At 40.7% G+C, this 22,245-nt stretch overlaps 1 protein-coding gene across 2 annotated transcripts in view; it reads left to right on the top strand.

Annotated features, from left to right (window-relative positions):
• Positions 1-22,245, top strand: part of LOC121284443 (prolylcarboxypeptidase (angiotensinase C)) — a 46,748-nt gene that overhangs the window by 8,710 nt on the left and 15,793 nt on the right. Inside the window, exons 2-5 of one of the 2 annotated variants that reach the window (XM_041199910.1) lie at positions 488-628; positions 5,120-5,221; positions 10,042-10,223; positions 10,806-10,963. In XM_041199910.1, the coding sequence (XP_041055844.1) occupies positions 488-628; positions 5,120-5,221; positions 10,042-10,223; positions 10,806-10,963 (583 nt within the window). The remainder of the gene's footprint in view (positions 1-487; positions 629-5,119; positions 5,222-10,041; positions 10,224-10,805; positions 10,964-22,245) is intronic. The other variant, XM_041199911.1, reaches the window with a different exon arrangement.

Raw genomic sequence — 22,245 nt, 5'->3', positions numbered from 1 at the left:
AGGCCATTTGGCCCACAAAGCTATGCTGATACCAGTTCTTCAACTGGAACAATTTAATCTTTATCTCTACATCTTTTTATACTTATTCTAATGACTTTGCCTTACTTACCTCAACAGTCACTTATAGTAAAGCGTTTCATGTTCTAATAATTATAAGAAAAATTCTGAAATTCTCCCCTTCCTTCTGGTAATAATCTTGAGTTTGTGCTAAAACATATGTGGCATATGCATTTTTTTTAACTTTGTGACATTCTTTTGATATATTCCTTTCATAGATTTGTTGTATTATAATGATGTTGCATTTAGGCTACAAAAGGACCAAATAAACCATCAAACTGCACTCCAGGTTTAAAACACCATGGGGAATCTATTAGTCCAAACAAATATTTAATGCCATTTATATACTGGATTAGTGTCAGAAAAATATAAAAAATATAGCTAGCTAAATTATAGCATTAACTAAATATGAAGATTATATTTTTCACAGGTTGATCACTTTGGTTTTGCTGAAGATGCTACATTCAAGCAAAGGTACTTGATAGCAGACAGATATTGGAATCACAATGGCGGCCCCATTCTTTTCTATACAGGGAATGAGGGCGACATCATATGGTTCTGTAACAATACGGTAAGACCAATTTACTTTGTAAGTTTTCTTTCTTTTTCTCTTTTGTCTCTGTCCTAAAATCATTGACTTTTGTTGCCATAGCTGTGTGTGTTGTTTCCCTTCCACCTCCATCCACGCCCGCCGCCCCCCACCCACTCCACCAAAACATACCCCAATATGGCCATTCTTCAGTTATGAACTTAGAAAGTGCTAACCGTAGAGGGGGAGCCTTGGCTGAGTTCAATTTTGTCCTCACCAGAAAATTATTTGTGTACTTCCCAGGAGAGATAGTGGATAGCAATCAGGAAACATAGCTACTTATTGTCACCCAGGTAATTTTATCTTACTATAGATTTGATACTCTTGTATAATTAAGTTGGAGCTATTAAAACGCTAAAGTGTGGCGGTATTGGCGGTGCTGAGTTTATTATTTAATTTTTCCAATCTAAAATAACTACATAATTTTATACATTGTTTGCTCATTTAATGAGCTGGAAGGGGTGATATGTTGGCAGCCAGCTGTACTGATAACATGAGTGCAGTGAATATGGGAAATTGGATGGGTTCTTTGATAGACATGCACATTGATTTTCTGATATTCACTGAGCTCAGATGATGCAGTTTTTAACTGATCCAGACCAGGGGAAGTTGACCCTATAAATGCTTTCGTGTATACAATGATACTGTGAATTGATTTTACCACTTTGTAAGTCTGCTAAAAAATTTCCATGTCATAGAATGTTAATTATGTGAAAAAAAAGCATACTGGGAAGATATGGCAGCTTCCAATTTCTTTTAATATACTATACAGAGTTACTAATTTACTATCGAGCTGTGTTTTAAAAAGAACATTCCATTTTATACAGTTGACTCTGCTGAACTTTTTTCAAAAAGTTTAAAATTTTTTGAGCAATAGTTTACAGAGACTGAATTTCCTGTGTACATAAATCTTTTTAGAATGTTTATAGCATGTATATTGAGTTTTAAAATTGGCGAACTTAGCTGTGATTTCTCTTTTCATGCTTTCAGTTTATAGCTTCCTGCAATTGTTCTCTTCTGCTTCCTCCTGGGCTTTTACTTCCTCATCTGGATTATGATCTTTTTTGCTATGTTAGTCATCTGATTTTATGATTATTCTGCTTTGTACTTTCACTGTTGTTTTTGTGTTTTATCAGTTTTTCACTTATTTTGCTAATTTTTCAGTGGTCAGGAAGGTTGCAGATCCATATTGGCACACATGAAGGACTGTGCAGATAAAGGATTATGCTTTGCTCAAAAGCTTTCAATATTGTCCCTGGTCCCAGTCATCAACCTATTCCAGCAACAGCAGTAAGACGCTGTGTTGTATTTCTAAATTCCAATTGTTCAACACTAATTAGAAATCCAAAGTAATATAGCCATACTCTTGTTATTTGTCCCACAATGTGTTCCTTTCACTTTTCTGTCTTCTAAATCTAACCTGAGATTCAACACCATTTCTAATACTCATTTTTAGTTACATGTAACCCCTCCCTGACAAGTATTGTCACTTGCCCCCCTCTCTCTTTCTCCATAAAGCACAGACAAGCTTTGTAGGTTCACTCTCCATTCCCCTCACTTCATTAGTCAAGCTTCTGGTTATTCCTATGAAGCTTATTTTCTCCCTACTTCTCAACACTTCTAAGTCGCCCATTCTGTTCATTGTATTGTTATAAACAGAAGTTAGGTTAAATTTTTGACATCCTTATTTTATCTTCATTAACTTTTTTTAGCTGGTGGTGCTGCATCCTCCTTTCCACTGTATTATTTAGTGTCAGCCTGATTTCTGCCTACTTCATTCATCCTCTTTACAATGAAACTCTAGGGCCAGAATTTTACATTGGTTGTGTAGGTGCCCAACCTGACGGTGCGTGAAATCGTGAGAGAAGTCGTCAGGTACACGTCCTGACATCATTGTACAGTCACGCGATATTTTGCTTGATGGGCGCGCATGCCAGTTGGAAGCACGCCCGCCAGCAATTAAGTGGACAATTAAGCCCATTAAGGAGGCACTTGAAATCACTTTTAGGTGGCCCGTCCATTTTTATGGTTGGTGGATGAGCCAATCGGCCTGTTTTTGCTGAAACCTCAATCCAGGGCAAGGTGATATGTCCAGGGTGAAATATAATTTAAAAAAAGATATATAGGGACTGAATTTTTTTGAGTTCTCCTGTCAGGTGCTTGAATGTGCTGCATAGACACAGTTTGGTATTTTTTTTTTTCTTGCCATTTAATCTGTCCAGGTTTGCAACTCTCTGAGGCTGCTCTGCAGCAGCTATCTGCCTTCAGGGAGCTCACTGGAAGCACCCACCTGCACCCTCACTTGTCAACGCCTGCCCCATCCCACCCCCGCTTCTGGCAGCACTGAGGCTTTCTCAGCTAGCGTTTCACACTGGCTGGCCGTTAATTGTCCAGCCAGCGTGAAATTGCATTCGGGGGCTGATAGGCGGAAGCGCATTTCATGTCTGCTTCCAGACCCGCTGATCACATGTGCCTGACGAACATGTGATTCGGGCCTAGGGATACTGTCTCTTCAAAACTTTTGTGATCTTATGCTGCCATTTTGTTGGATGAAATTGGATGATCTATCCCACTTCATTTTATCTAGGTTCTTTTTGAACAGTATTTTTCCTTCTGCTGTTGCCATGTGTCTTAGCTGGTGGAGACTTAAGTTTTTTTTATGGTTTAAGCATATACTTTACACTAAAAATTTCCGTAGTGATAAGCAGCTTTCTTAGAGACTCTTTAAAAATTTTGGTTTTTGAAAGCTGTTTGTCATTTTCAGCTAGGTTAGTTTCAAAAGTTTTCAACACCAATTTTTGGACAATAAGCACACCTTCAGATTTCTGTATTGATCCATTAAGTCTTTTTTTTAGGGGGTGGGGATTAATCATGTGTTTCTGTCCCTCCATGACCTTGCGCCCCCCTCTTTTTAAAGCCTGATTCACCTCCGTAACCACTCCCCCCTTGCTTTCTCTGTTTCTCTGACTCCAGACTTGTACATTTCCACTTGTTCCCCCTGGTCCCTCAGTCAATTGATAGCCATGCCTTGAGTCACCTAGGTCCCACACCTTGGAATTCTTTCCCTAAATCTTTCCACTCCTCCACCTCTCTCTCTCCCTTTAAGTCTCCATAAACACACTTATTTGGCTAAGATTAGCTCCTCCTGCTTTGGCTGGTGTCTGTTTTCCTTGTGCCTTGGTGAACTGCTGTGGGATGTTTTTCTATGTTAACTGTGCCTTATAATGCATGTTGTTGATCTTCCATTGAATGGGAGTATCACTTCGTAGATGTGTGCGGAGCTTTATCCTAGTTGTACAGAACTAATGATATTTATCAAATTAGACAGCTATGGGAACAAAGCCTTGGCAAACCCATTGCTGAATAGAGGCCATGGAAATTGGGTAATAGAATGTGTTGCTTTGGATTTTCCTTGTTGTGAGTGGAAATATCAGCGAAAGCTAGAAATAAAGGTGGATGATGCTGGAAATACACAACTTGTTATTTATTCTTTACAGAAGTTAATATTTCAGTTATATGCCGTCATCAGAACTTAAAAGGAAAAGATTCTTAAAAATTAATAAGGTTAAGACCAAAAGGAGGGGACAAAGGAGGGAGGAGAAACAACTGATACTCCCATCATGGGTTGAAGAATCTGCTAATTGCGTAATAGAAAACTGTTAAATGATATAAAAGTTTAGTAAGACAAGGCATTAAAGGATCAAAAGTGCATTTAATTTCTTAAAATGATAAAAAAATACAGGTCAACTGACCATTGATCACCTTGTGTTTGCAGAACCTTGCTGTGGTAAATTCGTTTCTACATTTTCTTATATAAAACAGTGAAAAGTTTTCAAAATTAATGCTGTATCTTGAATGCTTAGGCAAAGCTTTCCTTTCTTCCTCCTTTCATTTCTTTTCCACATTTTAGTTTTATTGTTGCCCCCACTTGCCTTATTTCTTTCTCTCCTTTATTCACTCCTGCTGTTTGGCTTAATTTTTAATGTATTTCCTTACATTTTTTGCTTTTCCTTTCTTTTTCTAATTTACTTCTCCGTTATTCCTTTGACTAGCTGGTTCAGTTAGATATGTTTTTATTGTCTTTGCTGTCTGCCATGGCTAAAGGACTAATGGTAGCTTACAGCAAATAAAGGGGCATTACCCAGACAAATTCTAGTGCAAGCACATGGCATCCTTAAAAGGATCAGTGCCTTAGATGGTGATCTTTCTTTTCTCCTCTAATCCCTGCCACCCACAACAACCCCCATCCCCACAAACCACCTCAAAAAACAAAGTAGTGCACGATGGCATATCCTAGTTCTATACGAACATTGAAATACTGAAGACCATACCCAAGGTAGGTAATTTCATTTTGTTCCTCCATATTCTCTTTAACTTTACCCTACTTGATCATAACATCTTTTTAAATTTCTTGATTTCTTTTTATATAATCAATGTTAAAAGCGTAGGTTTTAAATGTATGATTTTTTTCAGGGTTTTATGTGGGAGGTATCAAAGGAACTGGAAGCCATGTTAGTGTTTGCTGAACACCGTTATTATGGAGAGTCTATGCCTTTTGGGGAAAAATCATTCAGTGTAAGTTTGGAGAAAAAACATTACAAACTTAACCTTTTATCTGGTCAGTTTCAGAGACAAATGTTTTGCTCTCTGCAATACTCTGCTAGCACTGTCTTTTGTTCTTGCTACAATCCTGACCACAGAAAAATCATGCTATGTCAATGCAATAGAAATTTAGTGTTGACCACAATAGCATTACTGTTGTAATGCTCAATTAATGCCATTAAGTCGAGAATGTAGTATGATCTTCAGATAAGGAAATGTAAGCCGAGATTTTCCAATGGTCTTATTTTGATATGGACTGGGTAATGCATTTAAAATAAATACTATAAATAGTTTTTGAAAAATATTCCGTGGATTAACTATTTAGACAATCGGCTATTTCATAGAGTCGCATCCATACAGTCGGCTTGGCGACGTTCCTGAGCACAACAGGCTGAGGGAGCAGAATAGTCTGTAGTCATCACCTATTTGTGAAGTGCCTTGAGACGTTTCTTTACATTAATGGCACCATATGAGTGCAAGTTGTGATTGGTATTGAGCTCTGTTCTGAAATCTGGAATCACAATTGTTACGATCCCCATAGAGATTATTAAATATTAAAAGACAAATTTAAAATCTCCGTTGTTTACTGATAGTATGAAGCCACAAGATTCCATGATTTAAACAAATTAATTTTGCTATATAAGCATCAAACAGAGTAAACACAACTAAATAAACGTTGTAATAAAACAGAACTTGCTGGTAATCCATCTGTGGCGAGAGAAACAGTTAAAGTTTCGAGTCTGTATGACTTTTCAGAGCTGAAGCGTGATAGAAATATGGTGGGTTTTATTTGTTTTTTGGTCAGGGATAGGTAGGAACTCGGGAGAGATTTGACAAAGATGTCATGGACACAATACAAAGGCAGTGGTAATGCAGTGTTAAAGACTAAGGAAGGTGTTGATAGCCGCATAAAGTTAATTCAGCGGAAAGAGTTAATAGCAGATCAAGGGTAAACACCTTCTTAGGTGATTACATACACTTTACCTCAAAAAGCATATAGAACACAATTTCACAAACTTTAGACTCAAATTCTCAATCAATCTCCTCTTTTTCCTTATGACTTCCTCCAGAAAGTCTTTGGCTACTTATCAGGTTCTTGGGACTAACTCCAAACTTTTCCACAGCTCCCTTGTAAGGTCTGGGACCTTTCAGCTCGAGCCTGAACTTCACTCTTAATTCCTGCACAATGAATTTTAACAGAAAATTAGAAACATTCCTGATTTCTGATAGCTCAATTCGGCTGGTCCACAGCTGTTCCACAACTCTTGGTAATTTATTTTCCTCAGCCTTTAAACTTGGGGCTTATATACAAACTTAGTTGCTTCCAGCTCCAAGTCCAAAGTCTTTTGGCTTCTTCAAGCTGAACTGCTTGGCTCTGTGAGCAAGACACACACACAAACCCTACACAAAAGGGCAGTCTATCAACATAACAATAAGGCATACCATTAGATGTTCCAAATAGAAAGTTACTTTACTCAACTCCTAGCTTCAAAACCAAACCTTTGATTCAGAGACGTACATAAATAATTTATATCTCTAATGGAGTTAATGACCCTCTCTTCCAGATTTGCTGATTCTACCAAGAAACTCCCTTATTTAAAAATTCCTACAGCTTTTCATCTGGGAACGACGTACCTAATTTAAATCTCAGAAATGGAATATCCATCGTTTAAGTTTTCTCCCTTGTTATTCTGAACTTATTAACTAAAAACAGGTCACTTTTTGAACTGCCACTACTTGAGGTGTTCTGGAAATTCCAGCATCTTAATTACCTTACCCATACAAATTTAATCTTCCCGAAACTAAAAATGACCTCTTAAATATTGTTATGAACCATGAAAATTGATGATTATGACACAATTCTCTAGTTATAATTTAGTTTGCCCTCTGCCAGGCACATTAAATCCAAGTTAGTTCTTTGATCAGCACCTGGTTTTTGTTTTAAATTTTAAAAAATCAAAATAACTAATGGACTAAGAATCACAGAATCTCAGTGCAGAAGTGGCCCTTCAGCCCATCAAGTCTGCACTGACACGTGAGAAGCACCTGATCTAACTACCTAATCCCATTTACCAGCGCCTGGCCCATAGCCTTGAATGTTATGATATGCCAAGTGCTCATCCAGGTACTTTTTAAAGGATGTGAGGCAACCCGCCTCCACCACCCTCTCAGGCAGTGCATTCCAGACTGTCACCACCCTCTGAGTAAAAAAAGTTTTTCCTCACATCCCCCCCTAAACCTCCTGCCCCTCACCTTGAACTTATGTCCCCTCGTGGCTGACCCTTCAACTAAGGGGAACAGCTGCTCCCTATCCACCCTGACCATGCCCCTCATAATCTTGTACAACTCAATCAGGTCGCCCTTCAGTCTTCTCTGCTCCAATGAAAACAACCCAAGTCTATCCAACCTCTTGTCATAACTTAACTTACATGTTTCATCCCAGGCAACATCCTGTTGAATCTCCTCTGCACCCCCTCCAGTGCAATCACATCCTTCCTATAATGTGGTGACCAGAACTGCACACAGTACTCCAGCTGTGGCCTCATCAAGGTTCTATACAACTCCAGCATGATCTCCCTACTTTTGTAATCTATGCCTCGATTGATAAAGGCAAGTGTCCCATGTGCCTTTTTCACCACCCCACTAACATGCTCCTCCGCCTTCAGAGATCTATTGACACACACCTCAAGGTCCCTTTGTTCCTCAGAACTTCCTAGTGTCATGCTGTTCATTGAATACTTCCTTGCCAAATTACTCTTTCCAAAGTGTATCATCTCACACTTTTTTCAGGGCTAAATTTCATCTGCCACTTATTTGCCCATTTGACCATCCAGTCTATATCTTCCTGTAGCCCAAAACACTCAACCTCACTGTTAACCACCCGGCCAGTATTCGTGTAATCTGCAAACTTACTAATCCTACCCCCCCACACTGTCATCTGTCATTTATATAAATCACGAATAATAGGGGACCCAGCACAGATCCCTGTGGTACGTCACTGGACACTGGCTTCCAGTCACTAAAGCATTCTTCTGTCATCACCGTCTGCCTCCTACAACTAAGCTAATTTTGAATCCATCTTATCAAATTACCCTGTATCCCATGTACCTTTGCCTTCTTTATAAGTCTCCCATGTGGGACCTTGTCAAAGGCTTTGCTGAAATCCATATAAACTACATCAACTGCACAGTGGAATTAAGTTAAGGAATTAAAAGATGTTTAAAATTAGACAAGGAAAGGGAAAGATGTTGGAATTGATGACTGGTAATATGAAAGACTAAGGTGTATAAAATATAGAAAAATGCTTGTTCAGTTTCTAAATATGATTTATAATGTAAATTTTAGCTGTGCCCTATGCCTTTTACTTGTGGCTTAGCAGTCAGTCTTTGTGTACTGGTGAGGAAGGATGCAGCAATTCCAAAATAGTTTGTCAGGAAGCATTGAAAGCTAAATTAGACAAATGAAAAGGAACAAGGAAGGTAATTCTGTGTGGGTGATGGCTGTTTATGGTGACAAATGTGAGTTGAATGTGCAGAAAATGCAACTCGTACTACAGCTATAAACCTTAATTGACTATGTTTGAATTGATACAATGATATCCACCAGAAGAGGCATGAAGAGCGGGGCAGGTTTCACTGCCAAATTCCCACAGCCTCAAAAAGATTTTCTTACTTCTGCTCCTGCTCTCAAGGCAGTAAATTTTAAAATAACACAAGTGAATTAAATGAGAGGGAAAAGTGAAAGAGAGCGAGCATGTATGGGAGAAGGGAATCCAGGCATGCAGTAGAACAAACGTTTGTGATTTTGGTTTTGATTTTTAAACTTCATATGCAGCGGAAATGTAGTGGACTGAGTGGGGGAAGAACCTGATGCAAGAGCACCATGGATATGGGCTGCTATGGGTGTTTCCTTTCCTTTTTAACTCATCTTGGAGTATTGGATAATTTTATGAAACAGTCGGTGGCAAATTATGACCCTGTCTTAGAGCTCTTGGTCCCTGTATAAGGAAGTGAATCCATAAGTCACAGACCATGAGAACAATTTACAAAGTAGTCTGTAAGAAGCGGAAAATGATTGTCAGGATCTGCATGCAAAAGTATTTTTTCCATCACAGTTTACTTAATCAGACAAATGCTGCTTTTACTACCCTCGTGAACTTTGTGACCTTAAGTAATAAGTACTTGGTTATATTTCTTGCTTTTTCAAAAGTTGAACCTGTGTTCAAAGCCATTTTCAGATGAATACAGTAAAATTGTTTCACTGGAAACAGTTCAAATGCCCAACATAAGAATGTAAAATAATGAACGGACAGTAACAGTGTTTTGACTCTTTGACCACTAAATGCTTAGGCATATTTAGTGTAGATTGTTATGTATATTTTGAAATGGCCATCTGTAACACATTAAAACTACACAGTGATCCTATCCTATTTACGTTATTCGTACTTTGTTTTAATGCTGTACATTTGCTGCTGCTGCTTGTGCTGTCGTGGCCCTGGGACCAATACCTTTGGTATAGCAAAAACAGGATAAAGTCACAATGGTTTTCCAAGCCACTGGCAAAAAATTTCTGCATTTCAGCTGTCTTCCCAAGTTGTTTGATGCTGTATGTGTGGTACTTGTCAGCTCATTTTGTGTTGATTCCCTAATTGTTCTCTTTATACTGTTTAGCTATTTATAAAAATAACTTTCCTCACATGGACATATTTTGAAATGTGCACAGGTTATTAAGAGACGACATATTCACTTTCTCTTGTTATTTGGAATTACATTTTACGAATGTTTCTCTTTTAGAATCTTAAGCACTTGAATTACTTCACCTCTGAGCAAGCTTTGGCTGATTTTGCAGTTCTTATTAGGAGTCTCAAACAGACCATCCCTGGAGCTCAGACTAGTCCTGTTATTGCTATTGGTGGCTCCTATGGAGGAATGCTAGCAGCCTGGTTTAGGATGAAGTATCCAAACATTGTTGTTGGGTGAGTATTAGTTTGGGAGGGAAAGCACCCACAGGAGAAAAATCCTTGTCTTTGCGTTTAACAATTGGGTACTGTTTAAATTACCACAGAATTTTGAACTGTTTTTGAATGTACAACTTTTGAAGTAAAATAAATGACTTCCACTTGGTCTTGGTCTTTAGACAATTTTCTTTTAGTTCAGATGTTCCATTTTGAAAGTAATGAATCTATTTAATAAAGTATGATTCTGTGGCAGATTCAGATGTTTTACACTGGCAAATTTTAAGTCTGGTGCAAATAGTGTGTGTTTGTGGACATTTTTTGTAATTTTGAACTTTTTTTATAATATTGAAATCTGGAAAGGAACAAGTGCTTATTTGTGCAATTAGTTTGGCCTTTAAAATTGTGCTATATGAAGATGATTGAAATGTTGGTAAATATGCTAATATGAAATTCCTTTCCTATCATTTCCTACCAGTATTGAAATAAATTCCCAACAATCATTGTTAAAATAGTGGACAGTTTGCATACAATCATATTAATTATTAATCTCCACTAATATTTGGACATCAGAATTTGAAGCCATTTGTGTTTGTGTTGTAGAGCTCTTGCTGCTTCTGCTCCAATCTGGCAGTTTGAAAATTTAACGCCATGTGGAAGCTTCTGCACTATTGTAACCAATGACTTTTTGAAGAGTGGGCAAGGCTGTGCTGAAAGCATCAAGAATTCTTGGGATGCAATAAATAACCTGTCATCCACAGGTAACAAAGCCCTGTCTGGGATATGACAATTGTTGCAGATTTTATTTCTTATTAGTTTGACCGTTTCCCAATAGATTAAAATCTCAAATAATCTTACTTCAATTTTGCTACCTTTTTCTCTAGGTCTGAGAAAGTAACTTGTGGAGCTGAAGAGTTTCTTGCGTTGTACATGTTAGCCTATATAATGGCTCTGCACATCCACGTAACTCACTGATGTTTAAAAATGTGGAAAAGAAGAATTCTATCTGTGCTGCACAATACATGCCCCTGGAGTTAGGGAAAAATAGGATTATCCTCTATCGTACACTTGTTCCCCTGTGAAAATACACCAGTTAGTAGCTGTAAATTTGAAAGCACAGTTGTTTCTTAGAATGTCATTATGTTTGTGAGTATTCCTTTTAAGAATCTGGATCAGCCTAAGACCTCACCAAAATAACATTACAAATACAGACATTACATTCACCTTTCAGATTATACTTTTTACTAAGTAATTTGCCAATTTGTACTATTTTCATGTATATTTCTGAAAAGAGAGATGTTTCTGAAATTTGTCGTCTTGCACTAATCGGGACAAATGCAAGAATGCCAAATTTCAAACAATCACAACAATTTACACCAGAGGAGAAAAGGGTACTGACTGGTTGGCAAGTGGACTCTGATTGGCCGAGATGTTGTCATGGAGAAAGCAACAGGGAACTATAGGCTCTCCAAGCTTTGGGTTATTCAAAAAAGGCCCAAGACTTAAACATATCCTTTTGTTTAGAGAGAACAGGTGCTTCAGATGGTAAGGTGTTGCAGAAGATGCTAATAGCATTGGGGAATATGTTACCTAGTATTGAGGGTTGGTTAATGGATTGAAAAAGAGATAGGAGTAACTGAGTCATTTTTGTGTTGGCAGTTTGTAACTAAGGAAGTGCTGCAAGGAGTAGTGCTTTAGCCTTAGCTATTTAAAATCAATATCAATGTTTTGTGTGAGGGGACCAAGTGTACGCTCTCCAAATTTTCTGATGATGTAAAGCTAGGTGAGAAAGTAAGCTGGGAGGAGGATGCAAAGAAGCTGCAACGGGATATTGCCAGTTTAAGTGAGTGATTCATAGAAAAATTACAGAACAGAAAGAGGCCATACAGTTCATTGAGCCTGTGCCATTTCTTTGCAAAAACAATTTAGCTAGACCCATCGAACCCTTTCCCTGTAGCCCTGAAAACTTTTTTTCCTTCAAATGCTTAACTAACTCCCTTTTGAAAGCCATGATTGAATCTGCCTCCACCACCTTTACTGGCAGTGCATTCTTGATAGTAGCCACCTGCTGCTGCAGCAAAAAAATTCTTCAGGTCGGCTTTGATTCTTTGCCAATCACTTTAGGTCTGTATCCTCTGGTTTTCATTCCTTCTGCCAGTAGGACTAGTCTCTCATTATCTACTCTGTTTACGCCTCTCATGATTTTCAACATCTTTACCAAATCGCCTCTCAAGCTTCCCTAAGGAAACCACCCCCAGCTTTTCAAACCTGTTCACCTAATTCAAATCCCCCATCCCTGTAACCATTCTCATAAATATTTTTTGCATCCTTTCTAAAACATTTACATCCATAATTGGACACAATACTGCAGTTGAGGCCGAAACAGTGTTTTATAAAGGCTCAACTTCATTGCTTTTTAACTCTGTGCCTCTGTTTATAAAGCCCAGGATCCTGTGGACCTTTTTCCATCACTTTCTAAACCTTGCTTGCCACCTTCAACGATTTGTGCATGTATATCTCTAGGTGTCTCTGTTCCTGCACCTGCTGCAGAATTTTACCCTCTGGCTTGTATTGTCTCTCCTTGTTCTTTCTACCAAATGTATCACTTCACACTTCTTTGCATTAAATTGCACCTGTTACATGTCTCCATATTCTACAAGACCATCTTATGTCCTTTGAAAACCTATCACTAACTCTCGCACAGTTCACTATATTTCCAAGTTTTGTGTTATCTGCAAGGTTTGCAAACCCAAGACTGGGTCATTAGGCTATATGACGAAAAGCAGTGATCCTAGTACTGACTCTTGGGAAACACTACTGCATGCCTCCCTCCAGTCCTGTTACATCTGCATGGGAATCCATAAACCAAAATATCCAAATTTACTGAACAACCTTCCAGATGAAGAGTTCGCTTTTTGTAACTTTTACTTTAACATTGGTCAGGATCAATGTAAATTAAATGTAACATAACAGGCAAATTACTGTCAGTCGATCAATAAATTACAAATGGAATAGCAGATACAACAGACTGTCTCACTGATTTTCTAGGCAGTCCACTCCACTTTATGTTCCCAGTTTCAGCCACACAGTTCTTCCCTGCAGAGTTCCAGTGCCCTTTCTTCAGGGGCTTCTGATTCTTCATAGACAGCAGCTTCCACATAAACAGGGTTTCATCCTTGCAATCTTCCTGTATGGTTTCCTTCTGGAACCTTTTCAACTCTCAGCTCCTGTTGGTCGTGGTAGTGTGAAACTGCTTTTATCTCCACACAGTATAGCCAATTCTGGGCATTCAGTCACTCAGAAATAACAGAAACTGTGGCAGCAGTCCTAAACATGCTTTGCGACTGCTCAAGATTCCATCGCCAACTTGGCCTCTCCTCTCCGACTCTTCTGTATCCTCTTTTGTTCTTTTCTATCTGCCACAAAGTTTCTGTAATTTAACTTCCTCTTTGTTGGTACTGCTTCCAGGTCGAAGATTGCCAGGTCACATGGGCCAGTATTTCTTCTTATCCAAAAATTATAATTGACCCCTTTACCAATGATGCACTCTTAAAAGTGCTTTTTAAACATTTTAAAAATACAATTACAGATTCCGCAAACATTCTAAAATAATTACATATTTCCCTTACTGCTTCCGGATCAAAAGTGATCACACTTCACTGGGTTTCTATTTGAGTTTCTATCCATCGTGGTAACCAATCACATGGGCATGTCTCCGAGCTGAGGCGTTTATTGGAATTCTCTGTTAAATTTTGAGTTAAAGGTACATTCCCAAACATAAACACTGACATTTACAAGACATTTGTGACAGTCTGGAAAACAATCGTTTACAACTTCTCTCTGTTTCCTGGCAATCAGCCCACATCATATCCGTGTGACCACTGTTCCAATTATCCCATGGGCTTCAGCTTTGTTGACAAGCCTATTATGTGGCACTTTATCAATCACGTTTTGGAAGTCTACATAAACCACAACATCCATACTACCCTCTCTGTAACCTTATCAAAAAGCTCAATCAAGCTACTGAAACATGATTTGCCTTTAACAAATGCATGCTAGCTTTCCTTAATTAATCCACACATGTCCAAATGACTCAGAACCTTGTACGTTTCAATAAGGTCACCTCTCATTGTTCTAAACTCCAATGAGTATAGGTGCAACCTGCTCAACCTTTTCTTGGGATTAGGGCTTTGTCTTATGAGAATCAGCCCAGTGAACCTTATCTGAACTGCTTCCAATACAAATACACCCTCCTTAAATAAGGTGGCCAGAATTGTACACAGTGTTTGAGGTGTGGTCTCCCCAATGCAGTTTACAGTTGTAGCATGACTTCTCTACTTTTATTCTCCACCCTTTTGCAATAAAGGCCAACATTCCGTTTGCCTTCCTAATCACTAGCTGTACCTGGATGCTGACTTTTTGTGATTCATGTACAAGGACACCCAGGTCCCTCTGTACCACAACATCCTGTAGTCTGTCTAGAAAAGCAGAATATTATTTAAATGTAATCTTCCTGCCAAAGTGGACAACCTCACATTTTCCTACATTATATTCTATCTGCCAAATTGTCACCCCATCACTTAACCTATCTAGATCCCTTTGTAGACTCTATGGCCCCTTGATAACTTACTGTCCTACCTATCTTTGTGTCATCAGAAAATGTAACCATCTGTGCTAGAAAGGCTAGAAATTTATACAGGAAGTGTACTAGAAAAGCTGGCCATGGATAACGTTGTTAGGTCACCGAGGTTATCATTTCTAAAAAGGTTTCTCACCGCTGAGCTTAAACTGACTAACCTGTAGCTTGGATTTATCTTTTTTTGAATAAGGGTGTAACATTTGCAATTTTCCAGCCCTCTGGAACCACTCTGTATCTGAGGAAGATTGGAAGATCATGGTAAATGCCTCTGCAGTTTCCCTCCTTCTTCCTTCAGCATCCTCTGGCCCCGGTGACCTAACAATGTTGAGCACGGCCAGCTTTTCTAGTACATTTCCTGTATAAATTTTTAGCCTTTCTAGCACAGATAGTTACATTTTCTGATGACACAAAGATAGGTAGGAGAGTAAGTTGTCAAGGGGCCATAGAATCTACAAAGGGATTTAGATAGCTTAAGTGACTGGGTAACAATTTGACAGAGTATAATGTAGGAAAAATGTGAGGTTGTCCACTTTGGCAGGAAGATTAGAAAAGCAGAATATTATTTAAATGTAGAGAGACTGCAGAATGTTGTGGTACAGAGGGACCTGGGTGTACTTGTACATGAATCACAAAGTCAGCATGCAGGTACAGCTAGCTATTAAGAAGGCAAACGGAATGTTGGCCTTTATTGCAAAGGAGTGGAGTATAAAAGTAGAGAAGTTATGCTACAACTGTAAAAGGCATTGGTGAGACCACACTTCAAATGCTGTGTACAATTTTGGCCACCTTATTTAAGGAGGATGTATTTGTATTGGAAGCAGCTCAGAATGTTCACAGAGCTGATTCTTGGGATTAGGACATTGTCTTATGAGGAAAGGTTGGGCCTATACTCATTGAAGTTCAGAAGAATGCGAGGTGACCTTATTGAAATGTACAAAGTTCTGAGAGGGCTTGACAAGGGTAGATGTTGAGATGTTTCCCTCTTTGGGGAATCTAGAACTAGGGGACACAGTTTCAAAATAAAGGGTCTCCCATTTAAGTTAGCAAGAAGAGGAATTTCTTCTCTTGGAGGTGTTGTTGGAATGCTCTTCCCCAGCAAGTAGTTGAGGCAGGGTCATTGAATATATTCAAGGCTGAGTTAGATTTTTGATTGTCAAGGGAGTCCAGGGTTATTGGGGGGCTAGGTAGGAAAGTGGAATTAAGGCCACAGTCAGATCAGTGATGATCTTCTTGAATAGTGGACAGGTTCGAGGGGCAGAATGGCCTACTCCTGCTCCTGTTTATTTTGTTCACCAAAATTACAGGCAGGCCAGGGTTCTGTGAATTGACTTGCACGGAACTGCCACGTGCAACACCTGCCATGCCAAGTCCCCAAATGATAAAGGGAAGTCTCCCGAGTAGAAAGCCTCCCAATGGGGATCCCGCTTCCTCCAACAGCAGGATGGAACACCACAGCCTGTCCAGACTGCCAACAAGGGCAAGGACGTTGCAAGAGCAGGAAGCACCTCCATGCAGAGTAGAATGAAATGTATTGTTTTCTGAGAGGTGGCTCATGTTATGGGTCCAAAGTTACTGAGGGAGATTTTGGGGTCTGCATCAGCTCAAGCAGAAGAACTTCATGTGTCTGAGCTGCCTTGACACCGGGTGCAGTTGGGACCGACCCCACATTTGGTCCCAAGCTTCAGATAATGGGGTATGGTACCTGTAGATGTAATTAAGAACGTAGGAATGTTTCCTTTCCATCTGAAGATAATTTACAAATTGTTTGAATTTGACTATTATTACCTTTTGTTTTTAATTTTGCCAAATTGGGCGTTAAAACTAATTTTGCCTTAAGTGAGGGAACATCGCATTATTTTCTTTGTTTATAATATCCTGGTGTCCTTGTAGTGCTACATATGTCAACTGTTTAATAAGATGATCAGCATCATTTATTGGTCATGGGGTGTAATTTTAGTCCATTTTATCTACTAACGTTGTACACGTGATGTGGCACAGTTACCTTACAACGTGATGGTATTGCAATAGGCAAAATAACACTGTTGAATGGAGTTGCAGGTTCTCTGGGGAATTATATTTGATTTGGAAACCATCTGTGTTGTGACTTAAGCCTGACTTTATTAATAATATCTCTCATCATAATGCAACAGACTGTAATACATGCCACCAATCCTTGCCAGCGCCCAAGAAAGCACATTTACCTAATTGTTGAGCTTTTTTCCTGTCTAATCTTGCTGCCCATTTTCCCTCGCTTCATTTAATGCTACAGTTGTCAGGTTGGCTAAAAACAAGTCTGTTTACTTTAGTTTATGATTTTGAAGCTGTAGCTATTGATATAACAGAGACAATATAGAGTCACCAAGATTTTGAACTGAATATCTGAGGATATTCGACATTTAGGAGGGATGGGCACAAATGAAAATGAGGTGGGGTAGCACTCTTAATAAGGGACAAATTCAATACATCAGTAAGAGAGAATTTTGGATCGAAGGATCAAGATGTAGAATCAGTTTGGGTGGAGATAAGAAAAAGCAAGGGGCAGCTAGCATTGGTGGGAGTTATTTATAAGCCACTAAACTGTAATGCTAATGTTGGGCACGGTATAAATCAGAAATTAGAGATGCATGTAACGAGGGTAATACAATAATAATGGGCAACTTCAATTTACACATAGACTGGGTTAACCAAATCACCACGAATGCTCTGGAGGAGGAATTCCTGCAGGAAATTGAGGTTATGAGGTTACGGTGGATTGGGAAAATACACTAAATGATTTGATGGTAGACAAGCGATAGCTAGTATTTAAAGAAGTACTGCACGGAGTGTGTATGGGATGGGTTTCTGGAGCAGTGTACTGAGGAGCCAACTAGGGATCGGGCTGTTTTGGGTTTAGTGTTGTGTAATGAGAAAGGGCTAATTAATAACTTTGCTGTAAAGGAGTCTTTGGAAAATAGTGATCATAATATGATAGAATTTTGTGTTAAGCTTGGATGTGATATAGTTCATTCTGAAACTAGGGTCTTAATTCTGAAGAAAGGAAATTGAGGTTATGAAGGGCAATTTGGCTGCAGTGGATTGAGGAAATACATTAAAAGATTTGACGGTAGACAAGCAATGGCTATTATTTAAAGAAGTACTGCACGGTCTACAACAGATATAGATTCCTCTCAGGTGCAAAAACCCAAAGGGAAAGGTAAATCAACCATAGTTAATTAAAGAAGTTAAGGATTGCATTAATCAAAGGAACTGGCTTATAAGGATGCCAGAAAAAGTGGAATACCTGAGGATTGGGAGCAGTTTAGAACCCAGCAAAGGAGGACCAAGGAACTGATTAAGAAAGGGGAAAAAAATGAATGCAAATTTGCGAGGAATGTAAAGGTGGACCCTAAAAGCTTCTTTAGGTACATAAAAAGGAAAAGATTAGCTAGGGCAGATGTGGGCCCATTACAGGTGGAGATTCTTCATGGAAGAATTAACAGAAAATCTCCCAGATATACTCGGTGACCAAGGGACTTGTGAAACTGAGGAACTGAAAGAAATTAGTATTAGTAAAGAGATAGTACTTGAAAAGTTAACCGGATTGAAGGTTGATAAATCCCCTGGACCAAATGAGCTTCACCCTAGAGTGTTGGAGGAAATGGCTAGAGAGAAAGTGAATGTACTGGTGGTTTTTCAAAATTCATTAGATTCTGGAAAGGTTCCTGCAGACTGGAAAGTAGCAAATGTAACCTCACTATTTAAGAAGAGAGGGAGAATGGAGAACTACAGACCTGTTAGTTTGATGTCAGTAGTGGGGAAAATGTTAGAATCTATTCTTATGGATGTCATAACTGGACACTTAGAAAAGAATGATAAAATTGGGAAGAGTCAGCATGGATTTATGAAAGGGATATCACGTTTGACAAACTTGTTGGAGTTTTTTGAGGATCTTGTAGCATTGATAAAGGAGAACCAGTGGATGTGGTATATTCGGATTTTCAGAAGGCTTTTGATAAGATCCCATGCAGAAGGTTAGTAAATAAAATTAGAGCGCATGGGATTGGGAGAAATATACTAGCATGGATTGAGAATTGGTTAATAGACAGAAAGCAGAGAGTAGAAATGAACGGACCATTCTCAGGATGGCTGGCTGTTACTAGTTGGGTACCGCAAGGATCAGTGCTAGGTCTACAGCTGTTCACAATCTATATACATGATTTGGGTGTGGGACCAATTGTAATATTTCCAGATTCGCTGATGACACCAAGTTGGGTTATAGAAAGAAAGTTGTGAGGAGGGTGCAAGGAGGCTTCAAGAGGACTTAGTCAAGAGGACAGGTTAAGTGAATGGACTAGAACATGGCAGATGGAATATAATGTGAATAAGTGTGAAGTTATTTACTTTGGTAGAAAAAACAGGCAGAATATTTTTTAAATAGTGAGAGCTTGGGAAGTGTGGATGTCCAAAGGGATCTGGGTGCCCTTGTTCATGAGTCACTATAAGTTAGCATGCAGTTGCAGCAAGCAATTAGGAAGATGAATGGTATGTTGACCTTCAGCGCAAGGAGATTTGAGTACAGGAGTCTTGCTGCAGTTGTAAAAAAGCCTTGGTGAGACCTCATCTGGAGTATTGTGTACAGTTTTGGTCCCTTTATCTAAGGAGGGCAGAGATGAAAGTAAGCAGGTTCAGCTCTTTACAGCATACCAGTAAGAAAGTGGCGAAAGCATTCAGGATATTACGGTTCATCCTGATCCAATCCTCCTTCCATCAGGGGTCACTGGATAGCAATAATAAATGGTAACTGTGGCCAAATTTCACTTGCTTGGTCCAAGGCTGTCAACAGCAAAGATAGTGCAAATCTGGGAAAATTCCACCCACTTAGTGTGGTAGCGGATGGGCAAAATGGCATCCTAGCCGCCGGCGGCGATGGCAGGTTTTCACGTGGTATTGTCTCAAACTTGCCTCATTATTTATGCATTCCCAGGAAACATGCTGTTTCCATGGTGGGCAGGATCTCATTTGCCCTCCTGCCATCAGCCCGCTGTTGATTCACACCGGCAATCATGTTTAAAAGGCAGCCACCAGCACAGCATTCATCACTACCAGCTCACCATCGCTGTCCAGGAGACATGGCCAGCAAAGGAAAGAAGACTGCAGCTGCCCACTTCAACAACGGGTCCCTCGACCAACCGCTGGATGCCGTGGAGGCCCTCCGGGATGTCCTGTACCCGCTCTCTGGGCGGAGGATGGGCAGCAATGGCACCAACCCAACTTGGGAGGCAGTGGTCAGTGCAAACACCCTACAGAAGAGGACAGCCACCTAGTACCGCAAGAGGGTGCGGTTCTGCCAGGGTAAGTCACACTTTTCATCACTCTCAACTCACACTCAAACCCTTCACACAACCACAGGGCCCTCACTGCCAGTTCAAGGGTCATCACCATTCACTCACTCACTCACTCACACACACACACACACACACACACACACACACACACACACACACACACACACACACACACACACACACACACACACACACACCTGCATTGTCCTCAGCCCATCCATGGGACCACTCACCACCTGCACAGGACAGGCACATGTATCATCTGGCCCGGCAGGCGTCCTGATATTCTCTCCCCATCTCTCTCCATGCAGACAAACTGGCGCGTAACAGGAGGGAAAGGCTGCAGACCTGTGGAGGAGTGCTGGAGAATTTGAGAACAGAGCCATCCAGCTGGCCGGCGATGGTTGGGATCGGTCCTGTGCTGACGGTGAGGTCTGCGCTACTCTACCAAGTGAGGATACAGCAGTGCAACATCCAGCAGATAACCATGCTGTGAGTAATGTGTTCCGTACCACAGGCCACTGCCATGAACTAATTATCTCCCCTTGCTTCCGCAGTCTCATCACTCCCAAGAGCCAATGTAATCCATGACCCAGGGCCTCCAAGACAGTTTGGAAGGGACATTGGAAGGGGAACCAGAATGCACCCCCCTACAAGTTCCGTCATGGCGCTCACACCCTCCACCAACGCAGAGAGACACACCTCAGTGGGCTCTAGCTCTAGAATAGGCATGGGATCACATAGTGGTGAGTACAGTGCAAAGTCTGATCCACAGCAGGCGGCGGCAGGGGCTTCCCAGGTTCCCGGCATTCAGAGGGCTGCTGGAGGCCAGGAACCTATTGAGTCCGAGTTAGATGACGAGCTTCTGGAATCGGTCATGTCACAGTTGCTGGAGCTGCAAAGGCAAACTAGGGAACGTAGGGAGAGGATGTCTGCTGCACTTCTCAGATTGCAAGGCATGATGGAGGAGTCCATCCATCTTCAGGCTGAGGTGATAGCGCCGGAATTACAACGCACTGAGGTCAACACTGGCAGGGTGGCAGCCACCATGGAGACCTTGGTCCAGGACGTTGCTCCTGTGCTGTTACATGGGCTTACCCCTTCCCCTCATGGAGTCAGCCAGGGGCCCTTGGGCACCCAAAGGGAGGAGGATCAGCACGTGCATACCCCAGGGTCATCCACCCAGGTGACTCTGCGAGTGTCCAGCCCATTCGAATCCCCTCTTCCTATGACCATTGCAGCTCCAGCTTCACAGGCCGAGGAAAGTGCCACTGCCACACAGCAAGACTCCGAAAGCAGGCCGGGGCCCTCCAAGTCTTGACCCTCCAGAGGACGCCCGCCAAAGTCATCACAGGGCGTCACAGTCAGCAGGCTGCTTCCACCTCTGCTGTGGATGACCGTGCAGCACCAAGACGTAGTGGCAGGGTTAGGAAAGTTAAGGAAAAGTAGTTACACAGCCTGGACACAGGTGTTGGTCACTTGTACATACTGTTCACTGTAGTCAATAAACTCCTAAGAATGACTCCCTGCCTGTAGCTCCTTGTTCTGATGAGCAGTGTTCTTGTCACTCAGTTACGAAACCTTTCTGCACAAGATAAAAGGCAGGTGTCTCAGTCCAAAGTCTCTTCCCTGTGTTCTGTGCAGCCTTCAGACCATAGTGATGGTCAAGCCTCTCACTTCCTAGAAACTTTACTGATGCCTGCTCCTTGGCGGCACTGGTCATTGCTGCTAGAATGTAGTGGGCAGATGCCACAAGTGTTCTCATTCTCTCTGTATGCTTTCAGGACATTTAAGGTGGGGCTGTCTCCCATCACACCAGCGCCTGCAACCATTGATGATGTGCACCAGCTCCTAAAGGATTCAGGTGGTGAAGGCAGACACAGCATCGGATGCGTCTAAAGTTTCAGGGCTGCATCTCCATGAGATGGCCCTGATCGTGGAGCGCAAGCAAGCTGCCCTTGATCAGTCAGGAGTCCGACATTCACAGAGGCTATATGAAGTTTCATGGAGCATCCTCACTGCATGTTGTCCTCATCCTCCTGTGATCGAGCGACTATTTGGGCCTCCACTGCATCTCCAT

The sequence above is a fragment of the Carcharodon carcharias genome, chromosome 11 (assembly GCF_017639515.1).
Source record: "Carcharodon carcharias isolate sCarCar2 chromosome 11, sCarCar2.pri, whole genome shotgun sequence".
In the NCBI taxonomy this organism is placed as follows: Eukaryota; Metazoa; Chordata; class Chondrichthyes; order Lamniformes; family Lamnidae; genus Carcharodon; species Carcharodon carcharias.
The sequence above is the reverse complement of the archived record's forward strand: the minus strand, read 5'-3'. Positions and strand labels throughout refer to the sequence as shown.